A 14366-nucleotide genomic window follows, 5' to 3' on the forward strand; every position below is an offset into this window, starting at 1 on the left:
CACGAAACGGCTGGGAAGTTTGAAGCTGACTCCTGTAATTTATATAATAGTTTATTCATTGCATGGGAATCCCAGATGTATCCTCCAAAATCATTCTCTGAACTGACCAACAAAATGTAGCCCATGATGAGCAAGCAGAGATGCCTGCTGGGAATCCACGCTTGCTGCATCTCAAGAATTTTGACCATACCAATTTTGTGAGTGCACTTGGTGACAGCAGTGTGATTCTGAGAGGGGGTCCACTGCCCTCCTTCCTTAATCTGAGAAATAAGAGTTCACATGTGTTGTGCACTGAATATATTTACCGTGTGTTTTCTTGCTGCTTGTTGTCACTAGTGCTGATATGGTGATGGTTCTGTGGAACATTTGCAGGGAAGTTTGTTTCTCCGCTTTTTTTTCCAGGGGTATTCGAGATGACATTGAAGAGGAAGATGATCAAGTGAGTTTGCCTGCTGTATTTCTATTTTTTCTTTAAGCCTCCTAGATGCCATTTTAGTGGGAAGAAACAATGAAAGCTGGTGCGTAATCACACTGAATGCCAAACCTTAACTAATAATTACTAGGACTTACACAAATTGGAGATAAATGTTTAGCAAGGTGCAGAGTTTGACTGGGATGCTGCGCTTCCTGCTTCTCTGTTCTGTTGTTGGCAGTTGCTGCAAACCAGTGACTTCAGCTTGGAAAGCACTGTGCTGCTGGCTTCAGAAGGGGGGTCAGTGTGTGTATTGTAAAACAAATGCAAAATCAGTTTGCAATCAAATTTATTCAGTTTTGACATCAGCTGATGCGGCAATCTATAGCATGGTGTGCTTCCCTTCAGTATGTGTCCAAAGAGTAATGTTTTATCTGTCATGTGTATTCAGATAAAAACTGCTAAAACCAAACCAAACTACAAGACAAAGTATTACTAGCAATAAAATTTCTACAGATGCGAAAAGAGATTGGATATCTTAAAAAAAAAAAAAAGTTGGAATTTGATTGTATTACACTGTTGCAGCTGTTTTTCCATGGCACTCGCTTGTAGATGGCTAATTTTTCAGCAGCTGAGCAGAAGCTGTGCCAAATGCAAGAATTAAGTACAGAGAAACCTTGGTCTGATTTTATGCAGATTGATTTGTTAGGTGAGGGAATTAGCATTGTCATCTTGTCTTATTGCTCTCTGCCTACGGAAAAGGAGGGAAGCCACTTAACTAAAGTGTTTGGCCTGGAAGTGATTTCTTTAGAACTAGGTAATTATTGTACAATCCCATTCTGTTCTTGGACAAAGTGGGTTATGCAACTATGGTTGCCAGACAGTCTTTTCAGTCCCTCCCCTCTTACCTCAGGAGTGTCCCCAGAAATCTAGTTGCATTCCTGCAAGCCGGACAGTAGGAGCTAGTCTCTTCTGCTCAGGTTTATTTTTGTTCTTTAAACTTAGTCTTTTGATCACAATTCATGCCCTTGTGTTGCAGGGGTTTCGCACAGATCGCAGACTTTGCGGAAAGTCTGTTTCCGGAAGGTTGGCTGCTTACCAGTGCACCCTCTGGACTGCCTGCACTTTCAGATCGGGGTTCGGGGACCATTTCCTTGGGAGCTTGCTCACCCTAGGTTAATCCACTAGTGGGTCTGAGTGCAGGCTATGTGGCTCTGGGGAGGTGCGCCTGGGATCGGAGCAGACTATGTCTAGAGAATGACACGGGGAAAACATCTGTCCCCATCACTGCCCCTTCCCCGGACCACCATCCCCTTCACTGCCCCGTCCCCCACCATCCCCTTTACCGCCCCCCGCCATCCTCTTTACCGTCCCGTCTCTGCCCCGCTGTCCCCTTCACCACCCCCATCCCTGCAGCATCCATACAAGCCTCAGTACTGCAATATTTAGCTTATTCCTTCCTTATAAATCAAAGTTCTGGCTGCTGAACTAGAGAAAGAGATGTTCAGATGGCAGGGCTTTGTTTATAAATTTTTATCAACACAACTAATATACTACTTTATCCTAAAGCAAAAAAAAGAAAATAAATAAATATAATTTTTTTTTCTACCTTTGTTGTCTGGTTTCTGCTTTCCTCATCTTCTAATTCAATTCCTTCCATCCACTGTCTGTCTTCTCTCTGCGCCATCCATTTGCTCTGTTACTGTGCCTCTCACTTCACCCCCCCAATTGGTCTGGCACCCATCTTCTTCCCTCCACTCCCCCATAGTCTGGCATCTCTGTCTTCTTCCCTTCCAGCGTCTTCTCCCCACTCTCTCTTCCCCATTCCATTCAGCGTCTTCTCCCCACTCTTTTCCCCATTTCCTTTCAGCGTCTTCTCCCCACTCTCTGTTCCCCATTTTCCTTCAGCGTCTTCTCCCCACTCTCTGTTCCCCATTTCCCTTCAGCGTCTTCTCCCCACTCTCTGTTCCCCATTTCCCTTCAGCGTCTTCTCCCCACTCTCTCTTCCCCAGTTCTCAGCGTTTTCTCCTCACTCTTTCTTCCCCAGTTCCCCACCCCCAGCACCCTTCACGTGGTCCAGCAGCTCCCTCCCGCCGGCCAGCCGTGCATCTCGCTCCCTCTCTTCCCCTTACCTTCTCTTCATGGCGAACTGGCGATTTCTATATGGCTATGCCTTGTATTGCAGCCAGAACCTTGAAGTCTCCTCCGATGCAGCCAGAAACAGGAAGTTGCATCAGAGGAGACTTTTCCAGCAGCCACACGCGACACGACTTCAACACTCCGGCTGCAATACAAGGCATAGCCTTATAGAAATCGCCAGTTTGCCATGAAGAGAAGGGAAGGGGAAGGGAGGGAGGGACATGTACGGCCGGCGGGAGAGAGGGGTCTGCCGGGCCACATGCTCGTTCACTGCACGTGCTCACCCCTTTAACTGCAGAGGCAAGACCATTCACTGCTTCACGGGGCGGTGAATGGCCTTGTCCCCATACTCGCAGTGACCTTTTTTTCTTTGTCACTGGGGGGTAACAACCACTGTGTCATTCTCTAATTGTGTCCCTCCAGTAGGTCACGTCCGCACAGGGTCTGATGGAAGTGGAGGTCTCCGGCCATTGGTATCAGGCCAGTAGTGCAGTCAGAAGACCAGCTAGCATGCAAACAATCCAATTTGCATGCTAGTTGAGGCAGAAGATCTCCCTGTAAGCTGTTTCAGCTTCCTTCCTTGCAGTTTCCAGCACCTCATGGCACAGTGAGTACAGAGCTGACAGCCTGTTTTTGGTGATTTTGGGGGATCTCCAAAAGTGAATTTTGGACAGTTTGGGAGTAAGCCCTACCCTCATACAATCCCACAACTGCCATGTTCTGTGGGTTCCTGGGCTTTTTTTTTTGTTGTTGTTGTTAATAGCACCTGCGGTGGCCATCTTGGATTTTTTTCAATTTAAGTAAAAGTTATTTTTGGTCTCTTCAAGCTTTGTTTTTGCAAGAAAACCACTCAGATGGACTCCCCAGGGCAGGATTCTTTGAATTCATGCCCTGTTTGCAGTGGATGGCTATCTGGCAAGCATAATCATATAGACAACTACCTTAAATAAGTTATTTTTAGACCTCAGCGGTGTAACTGTGTGTAAAGCAAACTCCACAAACAGATTAGCAACACCAACCTCTTCATCGGTCTACTATTCTTTTTTCATTTAAAGTGCTAGTGCTTAATAGTGTATTTAGATTTTTTCAGTTTTAAATAAATAAATAAATACTCATCTCATAAACACGGCTAGGGGTACATATTCCTTTAGGACTATGTTTCGCCACAGGCTGTTTCAAGGAAATCCCCCTCTAGATTGCCGATAACATGTACCCCTAGCCGTGTTTATGAGATGAGTATTTATTTAAAACTGAAAAAAATCTAAATACACTATTAAGCACTAGCACTTTAAATGAAAAAAAGAATAGTAGACCGATGAAGAGGTTGGTGTTGCTAATCTGTGTGTGGAGTTTGTTATACACACAGTTACACCGCTGAGGTTTAAAAATAACTTATTTAAAGTAGTTGTCTATATCAGTGGTTCCCAAACCTGTCCTGGGGGACCCCCAGCCAGTCAGGTTTTCAAGATATCCCTAATGAATATGCATGAGAGAGATTTGCATATAATGGAAGTGACAGGTATGCAAATCTCTCTCATGCATATTCATTAGGGATATCTTGAAAACCTGACTGGCTGGGGGTCCCCAGGACAGGTTTGGGAACCACTGGTCTATATGATTATGCAATAGAGATAAACTTTAAATTGATCATTTTTGAGTGGTGAAGCCTTTGAGTCTTTTGTATCTGGTGAACAGCCGTGTTCCTCATATGCTGCAGCATGGGAGGGAGGTGAAATTTTATCACACCTCAACCTCTGAAGGGGGTTCTGCCACTAACTGGCCAAGGGCACACTATGAAGTCCAAAGGGGCCCCCCACAGATAGCGACCTTGCAGCCTCAGCGATGCATAGCCACAATTCATTGTCCAAGCTGTGACTGGGTAAGACCTGGACAGGATTAGCCAGAGTCCTGACCTGAGTCATTCAAGCCTCAGCCGAGCGGTTGAATGATTCATGGAGGGTAGAGGGGTGTCTGCATCAAATAAAAAAGATCCAGCAAAGGTTTTTAGTGTGAATTATTATGTCTTTATTTTCTGGCTTATATTTTGGTGAAGGAAAAACAAAATACAAACTTGCTCTGATGACTAAACAGCTTGTTAGCCCAACCAGGCTCCACAGTTGTACAGTTCACAATCTGGCAATTTTCACCAAACGTGCTTTCAACTGGCTATGCTCTGCCAGTCCTTATTACAAAAACAAAAGACCAAACTTTCAGTATCAAAGGCCTGGGACTGCTTAGCCCGGTTCTTTCACAGTATTTCTGTGTTTGTGCAATTTCAGGGCACAGTTAGAAACATAGAAAATGACGGCAGATAAGGGTCGTCGGCCCAACAAGTCTGCCCACTAAGACTAACCCTCCCTCCCTGGGGTATCCATCTTCTAAGCATAACTGTGGTATCCCTACCTGTTTGTCCCATCGTTTCTTGAAGTCGAGCACACTACTGGCCTCGACCACCTGGCGTGGAAGACTATTCCATTGATCAATCACCCGCTCGGTGAAGAAGTACTTCCTGGTGTCACCATGAAATCTTCCCCCCTTGAGTTTCAACGGATGCCCTCTTGTCGCCGTGGGACCCTTTAAGAAAAGATTTCTTCCTCCACCTCAATGCGTCCCGTGATGTATTTGAATGTTTCTATCATGTCCCCCTCTTTACGCTTCTCTAGAGAATATAAGCGCAGCCTGGTCAGACGTTCTTTATATGGGATGTCATTAAGTCCTGATACCATTCTAGTAGCCATTCTCTGGATCGACTCCATCCTCTTCACATCCTTTTGATAATGTGGCCTCCAAAACTGAACACAGTACTCCAGATGAGGTCTTACCATGGCTCTGTATAGCAGTAGTATGACTTCAGGCTTTTGGCTGATAAAGCTCCTGATGCAACCCAGCATTTGTCTGGCCTTGCTGAAGCTTTCTCCATCTGATTGGCAGCCTTCATATCTTCCCTGATGAGAACACCCAGGTCCCTTTCTGCAGTAGTTCTTGTTAAGTTTTCCCCTTTCAAGGTGTATGTTCTGCATGGATTTCCGCTCCCAAGGTGTATTACTTTACATTTTTTGGCATTAAAGTTTAGTTGCCAAGCACTGGACCATTGTTCCAATAAAAGCAGGTCCTGTTCCATAGTGCTCGGCCTGTTTGCGCTGTCAGGTTCTGTTGCCCTGCCCACAGTGTTGCATAGTTTAGCGTCGTTGGCAAATAATGTAATTTTGCCTCGAAGTACTTGAGTCAGATCCCTTACAAAGATATTGAATAGCATCGGGCCCAGGACCGAGCCCTGCGGTACTCCACTGGTCACTCTCGACGTTTTTGAAGGAATACCGTTTACCATTACTCTCTGAAGTCTGCCGCTTAGCCAGTTAATCCAACTCTTCTGTTCACTTAATCAGAAGCAGGGATTCTACACCCTTCTGCTATTAGGGTTTGTGATGCAATTCCACCTTCCCAGAAACAGTATATTATTTCCTCAAGCTTTTATTCAATAATCATGGCTTCAGACAAACAGGATTCTACCGGTTCCATTTCATAATCACTTGTATATGTTTCTTCTGGCATTTCTACATCCAAAACAGTATTACCTTCAGAAGAATGCTGACAAGATTCAGACCTGAGATTTTCTCCCCGTTTCCTGTGGGAAATGCTGGTCTCTGGTTTCTGACCTTTGGCTTCTGACCCCTGACTGCATCTTTCCATGGGTTCAGGCTGGCTGCTTCTCTGGCCTAGAGACCACAGCCTTTTCTCTAGTCTCTAGAAACACCTGTGGTTTTCTGGTGCTTTGCTAATGAGCCTGGATAGCTTCCCTGCTGACTAGCCCTGTCCCCAACAGAGCTGATTGCAGGAGCTAATCCCTTTGTGGGTTTTGCTATCACCGGCCTGGTGCATGCTGGTACTTGTAGTTCTTTGCCTTTAGCATGCCCTACCCTAGAACTAGGCAAGTATCATTGGGTCACTTTTGGGCTGCCTTTCACTGGGAATAAATTCTGCAGGGCAGTTTCCCTAACCTGCCTGCTTCTAGGATCAGGTTTAGGGATAGTTTTAGAGCACTGCAGGGTTTCTTCCAACATGACAGGTCTCTCCCTGTCACAAAGTTCACAAGTCCTTCAAAAGTTCTAAGAGGATCCTCAGGTTCTGGCTTTCGCCCTGAACAATGGGTTTTCCCCAGAATTAATTAACATGATGTATCAAGCTTATTTGGAGAAGAAAAAGGTACCTTCTGCATCTCCTCAGGCATCCACTCTGGCTATTAGGGTTCCCCCCTTTCCAGGCCACAGTTGTAAAGCTCAGTCTCCGAGGTGTCCCAGGCTGTGGCGCCAGAGGATCCCTTGGGTAACCTGGATACACTAACAATGCCTTTACTCATGCAGGCTGGCACTACTACTGCGGGGTATATTGCAACGCTCGCGGATCTCCAGGATCCGGATTCTATGGTGCAGAGATTAAACCCATGAACCTGATTGATTTGATCTCTGGGTCCTTCCAGGAGTTGAAGTTAGAGGTTGATAAGTCTGCTTCTGCAGCATGGTCTCTTATGAGTATCGAAAAACCACAGTCTGCCACCTTCCCTGATCAATCGGACATTTGGAAGGTTTCTGAGGGTCCTTTGAAATGCACCAGAGCCATGCCCATGCTCTATCGAATAGCAGATGCCTTTAGTCATCATTTTGCGTCCCCAAAAGTCGATTCTTTGGTGGTGGAAGTTACTTCTCTCCCCAGCAATGGACTGCAGAGTGGACTTTGTCCTCAAGTGCCTATTTGACTCAGTAGCTGTCAAGTTGAAGGCAGCGGTGGCTTCTTCCTTTGTGGCCAGAGTTTGTCATTTGAAGCTCTGCCATCATCCTGACATTATCATGATCCAGGATCTTGCCTTTCTGATTTCAGGTGTGGATTACTTGGCAGATGCCTTGTATGACATGTTCAAAGTGTTTGGCAAGCTGTCGGCCTACTCTATTCGGCGCATAGGATGTTGTGGATCCATCAGTGGTCCAATGATTTGTCTTCTTTAAGTGACCCCGAACAGATTGCCTGTTTGACAAAGATTTGGACAACCTTAGGGCTAGTGTGCAGGATCGTAAATCTAAGTTCTTGCTGGATAATAGGCCTTGACCCCCTCCCCAGAAGATTGGAGCGCTCTAGCTTTCACTCCTTCAGACGTTCCCATAAGTACTATGGGGGCTCATCAGGGCAGCGTTCTCCTTCAGTCACACAAAGGTTTGGTGGCTTCCAGCGCCAGCCATCGATAAGGAGCCATCCAGCTCTCTTCTTTCAAGACCCTATGTTTTTAACTCCCTCTTGTTCTTCCCCCTTTTTTCTACCTTTAAATTTATAATATTGTAGTTCTTTTCCTTTTCCTTTTGTCTCAGTTTAGTCTATGTTAAATTATTTGTCTCATTACTATCTCATTGCTACCTCGCTAGTACTGATGTTTGTAATATTGCATTTGTACAATTTTTATTAATTCCTTTTTTTATTTAAAGTAGAAGTATGATTAGGCAGTATAACAAATTTTTTACACATGGGTATGAACAAGGTGTTCCTGCCCGCTGCCCGACGAGTGAAGCTCCGCCAGCTAATCAGAGCTTTTCTGGCCACTTCGGCCCCAACAGCCTGGCAGTATCTTCAGGTCTTGGGATCCATGGTGGCAACGTTGCACCCTCTGCAGGTTGCGCTAATCTTCCGCTGGAGTCTGCATGCCTGTCTACCCTTACTAACGGAGGCTCGGAACAGTCTAACCTGGTGGTAGCATCACCTCTCCTTGTCCAGGGGGCTTCCCCTACGGATCTCCGAGTGGGTGATCCTGATCAAAGTTAGGAGTGCTGTTTGTCTGGACAGTCTAGTTCAAGGCCAGTGGTCCCCTTCTGAGAGGAAATGGGTGATCCATCACCTAGAGCTTCGGGCGATTCGTCTGGTTCTCCTTCAATTCCAGCGTTGTCTCCGGAATCAAGCCGTGTGCATCTTCTCGGACAACGCCATAGCTGTGGCTTACATCAATCACCAGGGGCACCAGGAGTGCCTCTCTGAGCATGAAGACCCAGCTTCTCTTCAGGTAGGTGGAAATCTACCTTGTGGCGCTCAGTGGCACACTTGACCAGGGTGGAAAATATCCAAGCGGATTATCTCAGTTGTCAGACTCTGGACCCCAGGGAGTGATCTCTGTACTGGAGGGCATTTGACTGCATAGTGGAGTGCTGCGGCCGTTCCATATTCAATCTCATGTCGTTGGCGGTAAATAAGAAGGCAAATCATTTTTTCAGCTGCTGTCATGAAGCTGGCAGCAAAGGCTTGGATGCACTGGTACAGCTTTGGTCACTGGAAGGTCTTCTTTGTCTTTCATCTATGGCCCATGATCAGTCATCTATTGAGATGGAGCGCAGCACACGAGTCGGGTGATTCTCTTAGCGATTGGCTGAGGTGTCTGTGATATGCCTCCTGGTTCACACACGATCACCCCACCATAACTATACCTAAACATTGTACAACTCTCTTCATCAACCTACTATTCATCTACTATGAGCTCTAAATTTCTCCTGGAAACTTCCAGACTAACAATTGTAACTTGATACATTCCTGATTCTATGTACTGTAATATTCCTGAAATTGTCCAGTCTCTTAATTTGTAATCCGCTTAGAACCGCAAGGCACAAGCGGAATAGAAATCTGTAATGTAATGTAATGGTTCATCTGCAACGGGATCAAGGTCTCGGACTTCCTTGTCATCCTCATCTCCTCACACAGGACCCGATTGTAGAAACATAGAATATGACAGCAGAAAAGGGCCACTGGCCCAAGTCTGCCCAGTCTAAGGACCCTCCCCCCTAAGCACTTCCACGAAGTGAACCCACATGCTTATCCCATTTTTTCTTAAAATCGAGCACGTTGCTTGCCTTAATTACCTGAAGTGGAAGATCATTCCAACGATCAACCACCCTTTCAGTGAAGAAATACTTCCTAGTGTTGCTATGAAATCTCCCACCCCTGAGTTGGAACGGATGCCCTCTTGTTGCCGTAGGTCCTGTAAGGAAAAATATATCTTCTTCTACCTCAATACGGCCAGTTACATATTTGAACATCTCTATCATATCTCCCCTCGCTCTGTGTTCCTCGAGAGAGTATAGCTGCAACTTACCTAAACGTTCCTCATTTGGGAGATCCTTGAGTCCTGAGACCATCCTGGTGGCCATTCGCTGAACCGACTCCAATCTCAGCACATCCTTTTGATAATTTGGCCTCCAAAATTGAACACAATATTCCAGATGAGGTCTCACCATGGACCTGTACAACGGCATTACTACTTCGGGCTTACGGCTGACAAAACGTCTTCGGATGCATCCCAACATTTGCCTAGCCTTGGATGAAGCTTTCTCTACTTGATTGGCAGTCTTCATATCTTCACTAATGATTACTTCTAGGTCGCGTTCTGCAGCAGTTCTTGTTAGGGTCTCACCATTCAGAGTGTAAGTACTGCATGGATTTCTGCTACCAAGGTGCATAACTTTACATTTTTTGGCATTAAAACTCAGTTGCCAAGTTGCAGACCATTCTTCCAGTAAGAGTAGGTCCTGCGTCATACTGTCGGGCATTGTGCTTTTGCCCACTATGTTGCACAGTTTATCGTCGTCGGCAAATAATGCAATTTTGCCTCGAAGTCGGTGAGGCAGGTCCTGTACAAAGATATTAAATAGGATGGGACCCAAGACCGAGCCCTGCGGCACTCCATTGATCACTTCTGATGTTTCGGAGGGAGTACCATTTACCACCACCCTCAGAAGTCTGCCGCTGAGCCAGTCTTTAACCCATGCCATCAATGTTTCCCCTAATCCCAACGAACTCATCTTGTTCAATAATCTATGGTGTGGGAGACTGTCAAAAGCCTTACTAAAGTCCAAGTACATGATATCCAGGGACTCTCCCATACCTAGCTTTTTCGTTACCCAGTCAAAGAAACTGATCAGATTGGATTGGCAGGACCTTCCCTTTGTAAATCCATGTTGGTGGGGATCCCTTAGTCTTTCATCGTTTAGGATCGTATCTAATTTGTGTTTAATCAACATTTCCATAAGTTTACACACTATCGATGTGAGACTTACCGGTCTGTAATTTTCAGCCTCTGTCTTGCATCCCTTTTTTGTGCTGTTTTCCAGTCCAATGGGACTCTTCCTGTACTCAGGGAAAGATTGAAGAGCGTAGCTAACAGTTCTGCAAGGACATCTCTCAACTCCCTAAGTACTCTGTGTTTTATCCGGACCCATGGCTTTATTCACTTGTGCGTCAGGAGCCAGTCTGCTATGGTCTTATGGCCTGGCTATTGAGCATGCAACCTTAGTCTGCAGTGGCTATACTTTGGCCGTGATTGTCACGCTTCTCCACAGCAGAAAGAAGTCAGCAGTAGCAGCTTATGTGAAAACTTAAAGATGTATCAAGCATGGTGTGTCCAGAAAAACGTTGATCCATCTGTGCTTTCGGCATCTCTATCTGATACTGGAGTTGCTTCAGGATGGACTGGTGAAGGGATTGGCTGTGGCTTCTCTTCGGGTCCAGCTTGCCAGGGCCCCCAGCTTCTGAAAGGCTCCTTGGCTGCGCATCTGGCTGTCATTCAGTTCTTGAGGGGTGCACTGAGGCTCTGGCCCCCGTTACAGTTACTTTGTCCGTCTTGGAATCTCAATCTGGCTTTACGGTCTCTGGCTTGTCCACCTTAGCCCTTAGAGCAGTCAAGACTGTCTTCCTGGTAGCCATTACTTCAGCCCACAGAGTTTCTGAGCTTCTGGCCAGTACCCCTTTCTACGGATTACGGCGTGTTTCTGTGCACTGCTCCCTCTTTTCTTCCAAAAGTTTTCTCTAGCTTCCACATTAACCAAGAGGTTCTTCTTACCTTTACTCCCTCTGATTTGAGGGCACTGGACCCAGTGTTGTGGTTGTTAGATGTGTTGCGGAAACTGGAAGTCACAAACGAGTTTCGGGTCTCCAACCTTCTGTTTGTACTAGGGCAGGCCAACTTCAAAATCTACTATTTCTAATTGGAACCATGTGGCTAATTCTTCTGCCTACATTGCGGCTGGAAAGAAGCCTTCCCTTTTGGTGTGGGCTCATTCTACCAGAGTCAGTCTTCAGCGATCCCTTTGGAGGAGATATGCAGGTCTGCTACTTGGTCCTCTTTATATACTTTCACCAGGTTTTACAGGATCGATGTGGCAGCCAATCTTGTGGTTCCTCTATTTTGGCAGTAAGCTCATGGGCCATTTGGCCTTTATCTGCCATCATGTTTCTATCAGTCCCACCCTGATTCTAAGGGACTGCTCTGTCCCACTTGTCCAGGAATAGAGATGGAACCCGCCCTAGGAATTGCTAGTTCACCGATCATCTGCCTTAGCAAGTACGAGTAAGCTGGATTTCTGGGTTTCTGACCAGCCTTTCTAAGAGTATCATCCAAACACTTGGCTTTGGGGGTCTTTTGTTCTAGCATACCCCTCCGTTAGTGCAGGCTGTCTCTCCTGATAGCACAGTTTATTTCAGTAACAAATTCATGAAATAGAAAGGTCTTTTTTGAAACATTTAAAATTAGATTGCTGGTTTATACTGTTTATTAACCTGATTGTTAAGATATTTCATGTTATGAGCAGATTAGACTTATTTGTCGGGGAGTTTCCTTGTACCCCTCCCTTTGTCTGTGTCCTCTACAAGTGACTGTCTGCTTTTAGACCAACTGGATTCATGGAGGCATTTCTGAGGTAAGAGGGCAGGGACTGAAGCCTATGTAAATGAGGCTTCCTGCAAGCTGTCTGGTGACCATAGTTGCATAACCCACTTGTCCAGGAATAAAGCATGGATTTTCAAGAAAGAAGATTAGCAAAGATAAGCACTTAATCTTTCGTTGTAGTAGAAAATGTTCAAGCATCAGCTCACTGATCCTTTTACCCTGTTTTCCATGCTTTGGCCTTTGTACTTTTTTCTGTTTAGTTTGACACACATCTGTAGGTTTTCTCATTTTTACATATTGTATCACTTTTTTCTTTGCACACTGTTTTCATTATTTTAAACATTGGTACATAAGAATTGATGCATCTGATTCCTTTAAAAAAAGGTGTTTTTTCTACGTCAAGAATAAAATACACCTATGCAAGTAAGGCCAAGCAGTCCATATTGAATCTTCACATAGCCTTAAAAGAGCCTTTTGTAGTTCCAGCTTCTTTTTCAGATTGAACTTGTAGATCAGAGAGATGAGGATGAGTTTGACTGAAGTGGCTATGTGCACAGTGATAATTGGTCTATTCTTTGTTGCACAAATCCCTCAGAGGGTATTCTTGTTCTTTAAAAAATACAACTCCTTTAGTGCTTGTATGCAGTTTTCATTGCTGTGTTTTGCTACAGGAAGCTTATTTTCGATACATGGCAGAAAATCCTACTGCTGGTGTGATACCAGAGGAAGAAGAAGACATCTATGAATATGACAGCGATGGGAATCCAGTTGCATTAACTTCAAAGAAAATCATTGATCCTCTCCCCCCCATCGATCACTCAGAGGTAGGGCTGGGGTGATGGCAGTTTTTAGGCTTGGTTCAATAGAACAGAAGAACTTATGAAATAAACTTTGACTGGGCTTAGTTGCATCAAAGTTCTGTGTATGGTAGGCCTTCAGGAATACATCTGATGTTTCCACATTTTTAAATTTGTGAAACGTTTGGGAACAAAGTTGGTATCAGTGAAAAGAAATACATGGGGGATGAACCAACTAATGTTCTTCTTGTGTTTTATTTTAATTATGAGACCCGAGTGTGCAGTGGAAGCTGCAATATTAAAAGAAATTGGCCTTTGAACCATAATATTAAAAAATTAATAGAGAACCTGAATAGAAGATAGAAAACAAAATATAGATGGAAGGTAAACTGGTTTTATCCTTAGATAAGCAGGCAGCATATTCTCACAAATGGGTGATGTCATCCACGAAGCCCCGGTACAGACAGTGAAAAGTGTAGTATCACTTTAAGCTTTAGCAAGCTTTTTAGACTGCCCGCACCGCACATGCGCGTGCCTTCCTGCCCAACACCAGCTCGTAAGGTCTCAGTTTTTTGTTTTCCGCAGAGTGAAGAAGACGTATCTATTGTTTCTCCATTGAGTTCCTTTTTCAAGTTCTCTCTATACTTTTCTTTTCTTTTGAAAAATAAGTAAAGTAGAAACACAAAAAAGCAAAAGTAACTTTGGACTTTCTACAAACTTCGTTCGAAGTTCAACAGCCTTCACAATTGCATCCTTACTTCCTGCGGTGATTATCGATGGATTTTCAGCCTTGTTTCTACTCTACTCTTTGACTGTATCTGACTCCAGGGCTGTAGATTGCCAGAACATAAACACTATTGATTAATGTCAAAGTTTTTCTTCTTTTGATTCTTTCTTTTGACATATAGATCTGGAGTCGGACTTCCAGTGACTGGGACTTACCGGTACTGGTAGACATCGGTGCCTCCATCTACTTGCATCGGTAGCATATTAGCATCGACTTCAGTTGATGCATGCCTTTCTATACCAATGTTTATTCCATATTTTCATTGGTGGCATACTAGCATTGAGCCCATTTGATGCATGGCTTTCTGGGTGATACAAGTTGCCATTTTTGAAGCACATCGCCTTTTCAGGCACTCATGCTTCGACACAAGTGGCACCATTGATGAACATCAGTGCAGGTTATTGGTTGAAGTACAGAGCCTCCTCTTTAGACATCGATCTGCATCGGTATTGATCCATCGGTATTGAACAACAACTGCTTTCTCCAGGTGGATCTTACATTGTGCATCAATGATTATGGAACCTGTATGTGGTATTGCCTTGC

General features: G+C 44.8%; 1 protein-coding gene across 2 annotated transcripts in view; it reads left to right on the plus strand.

The window, feature by feature from the left end:
* DDX42 (DEAD-box helicase 42) overlaps positions 1–14366 on the plus strand; it is a 75376-nt gene that overhangs the window by 22873 nt on the left and 38137 nt on the right. Inside the window, exons 5-6 of one of the 2 annotated variants that reach the window (XM_033918155.1) lie at positions 403–439; positions 12911–13063. In XM_033918155.1, the coding sequence (XP_033774046.1) occupies positions 403–439; positions 12911–13063 (190 nt within the window). The remainder of the gene's footprint in view (positions 1–402; positions 440–12910; positions 13064–14366) is intronic. The other variant, XM_033918156.1, reaches the window with a different exon arrangement.

The sequence above is a fragment of the Geotrypetes seraphini genome, chromosome 13 (genome assembly GCF_902459505.1).
Source record: "Geotrypetes seraphini chromosome 13, aGeoSer1.1, whole genome shotgun sequence".
In the NCBI taxonomy this organism is placed as follows: Eukaryota; Metazoa; Chordata; class Amphibia; order Gymnophiona; family Dermophiidae; genus Geotrypetes; species Geotrypetes seraphini.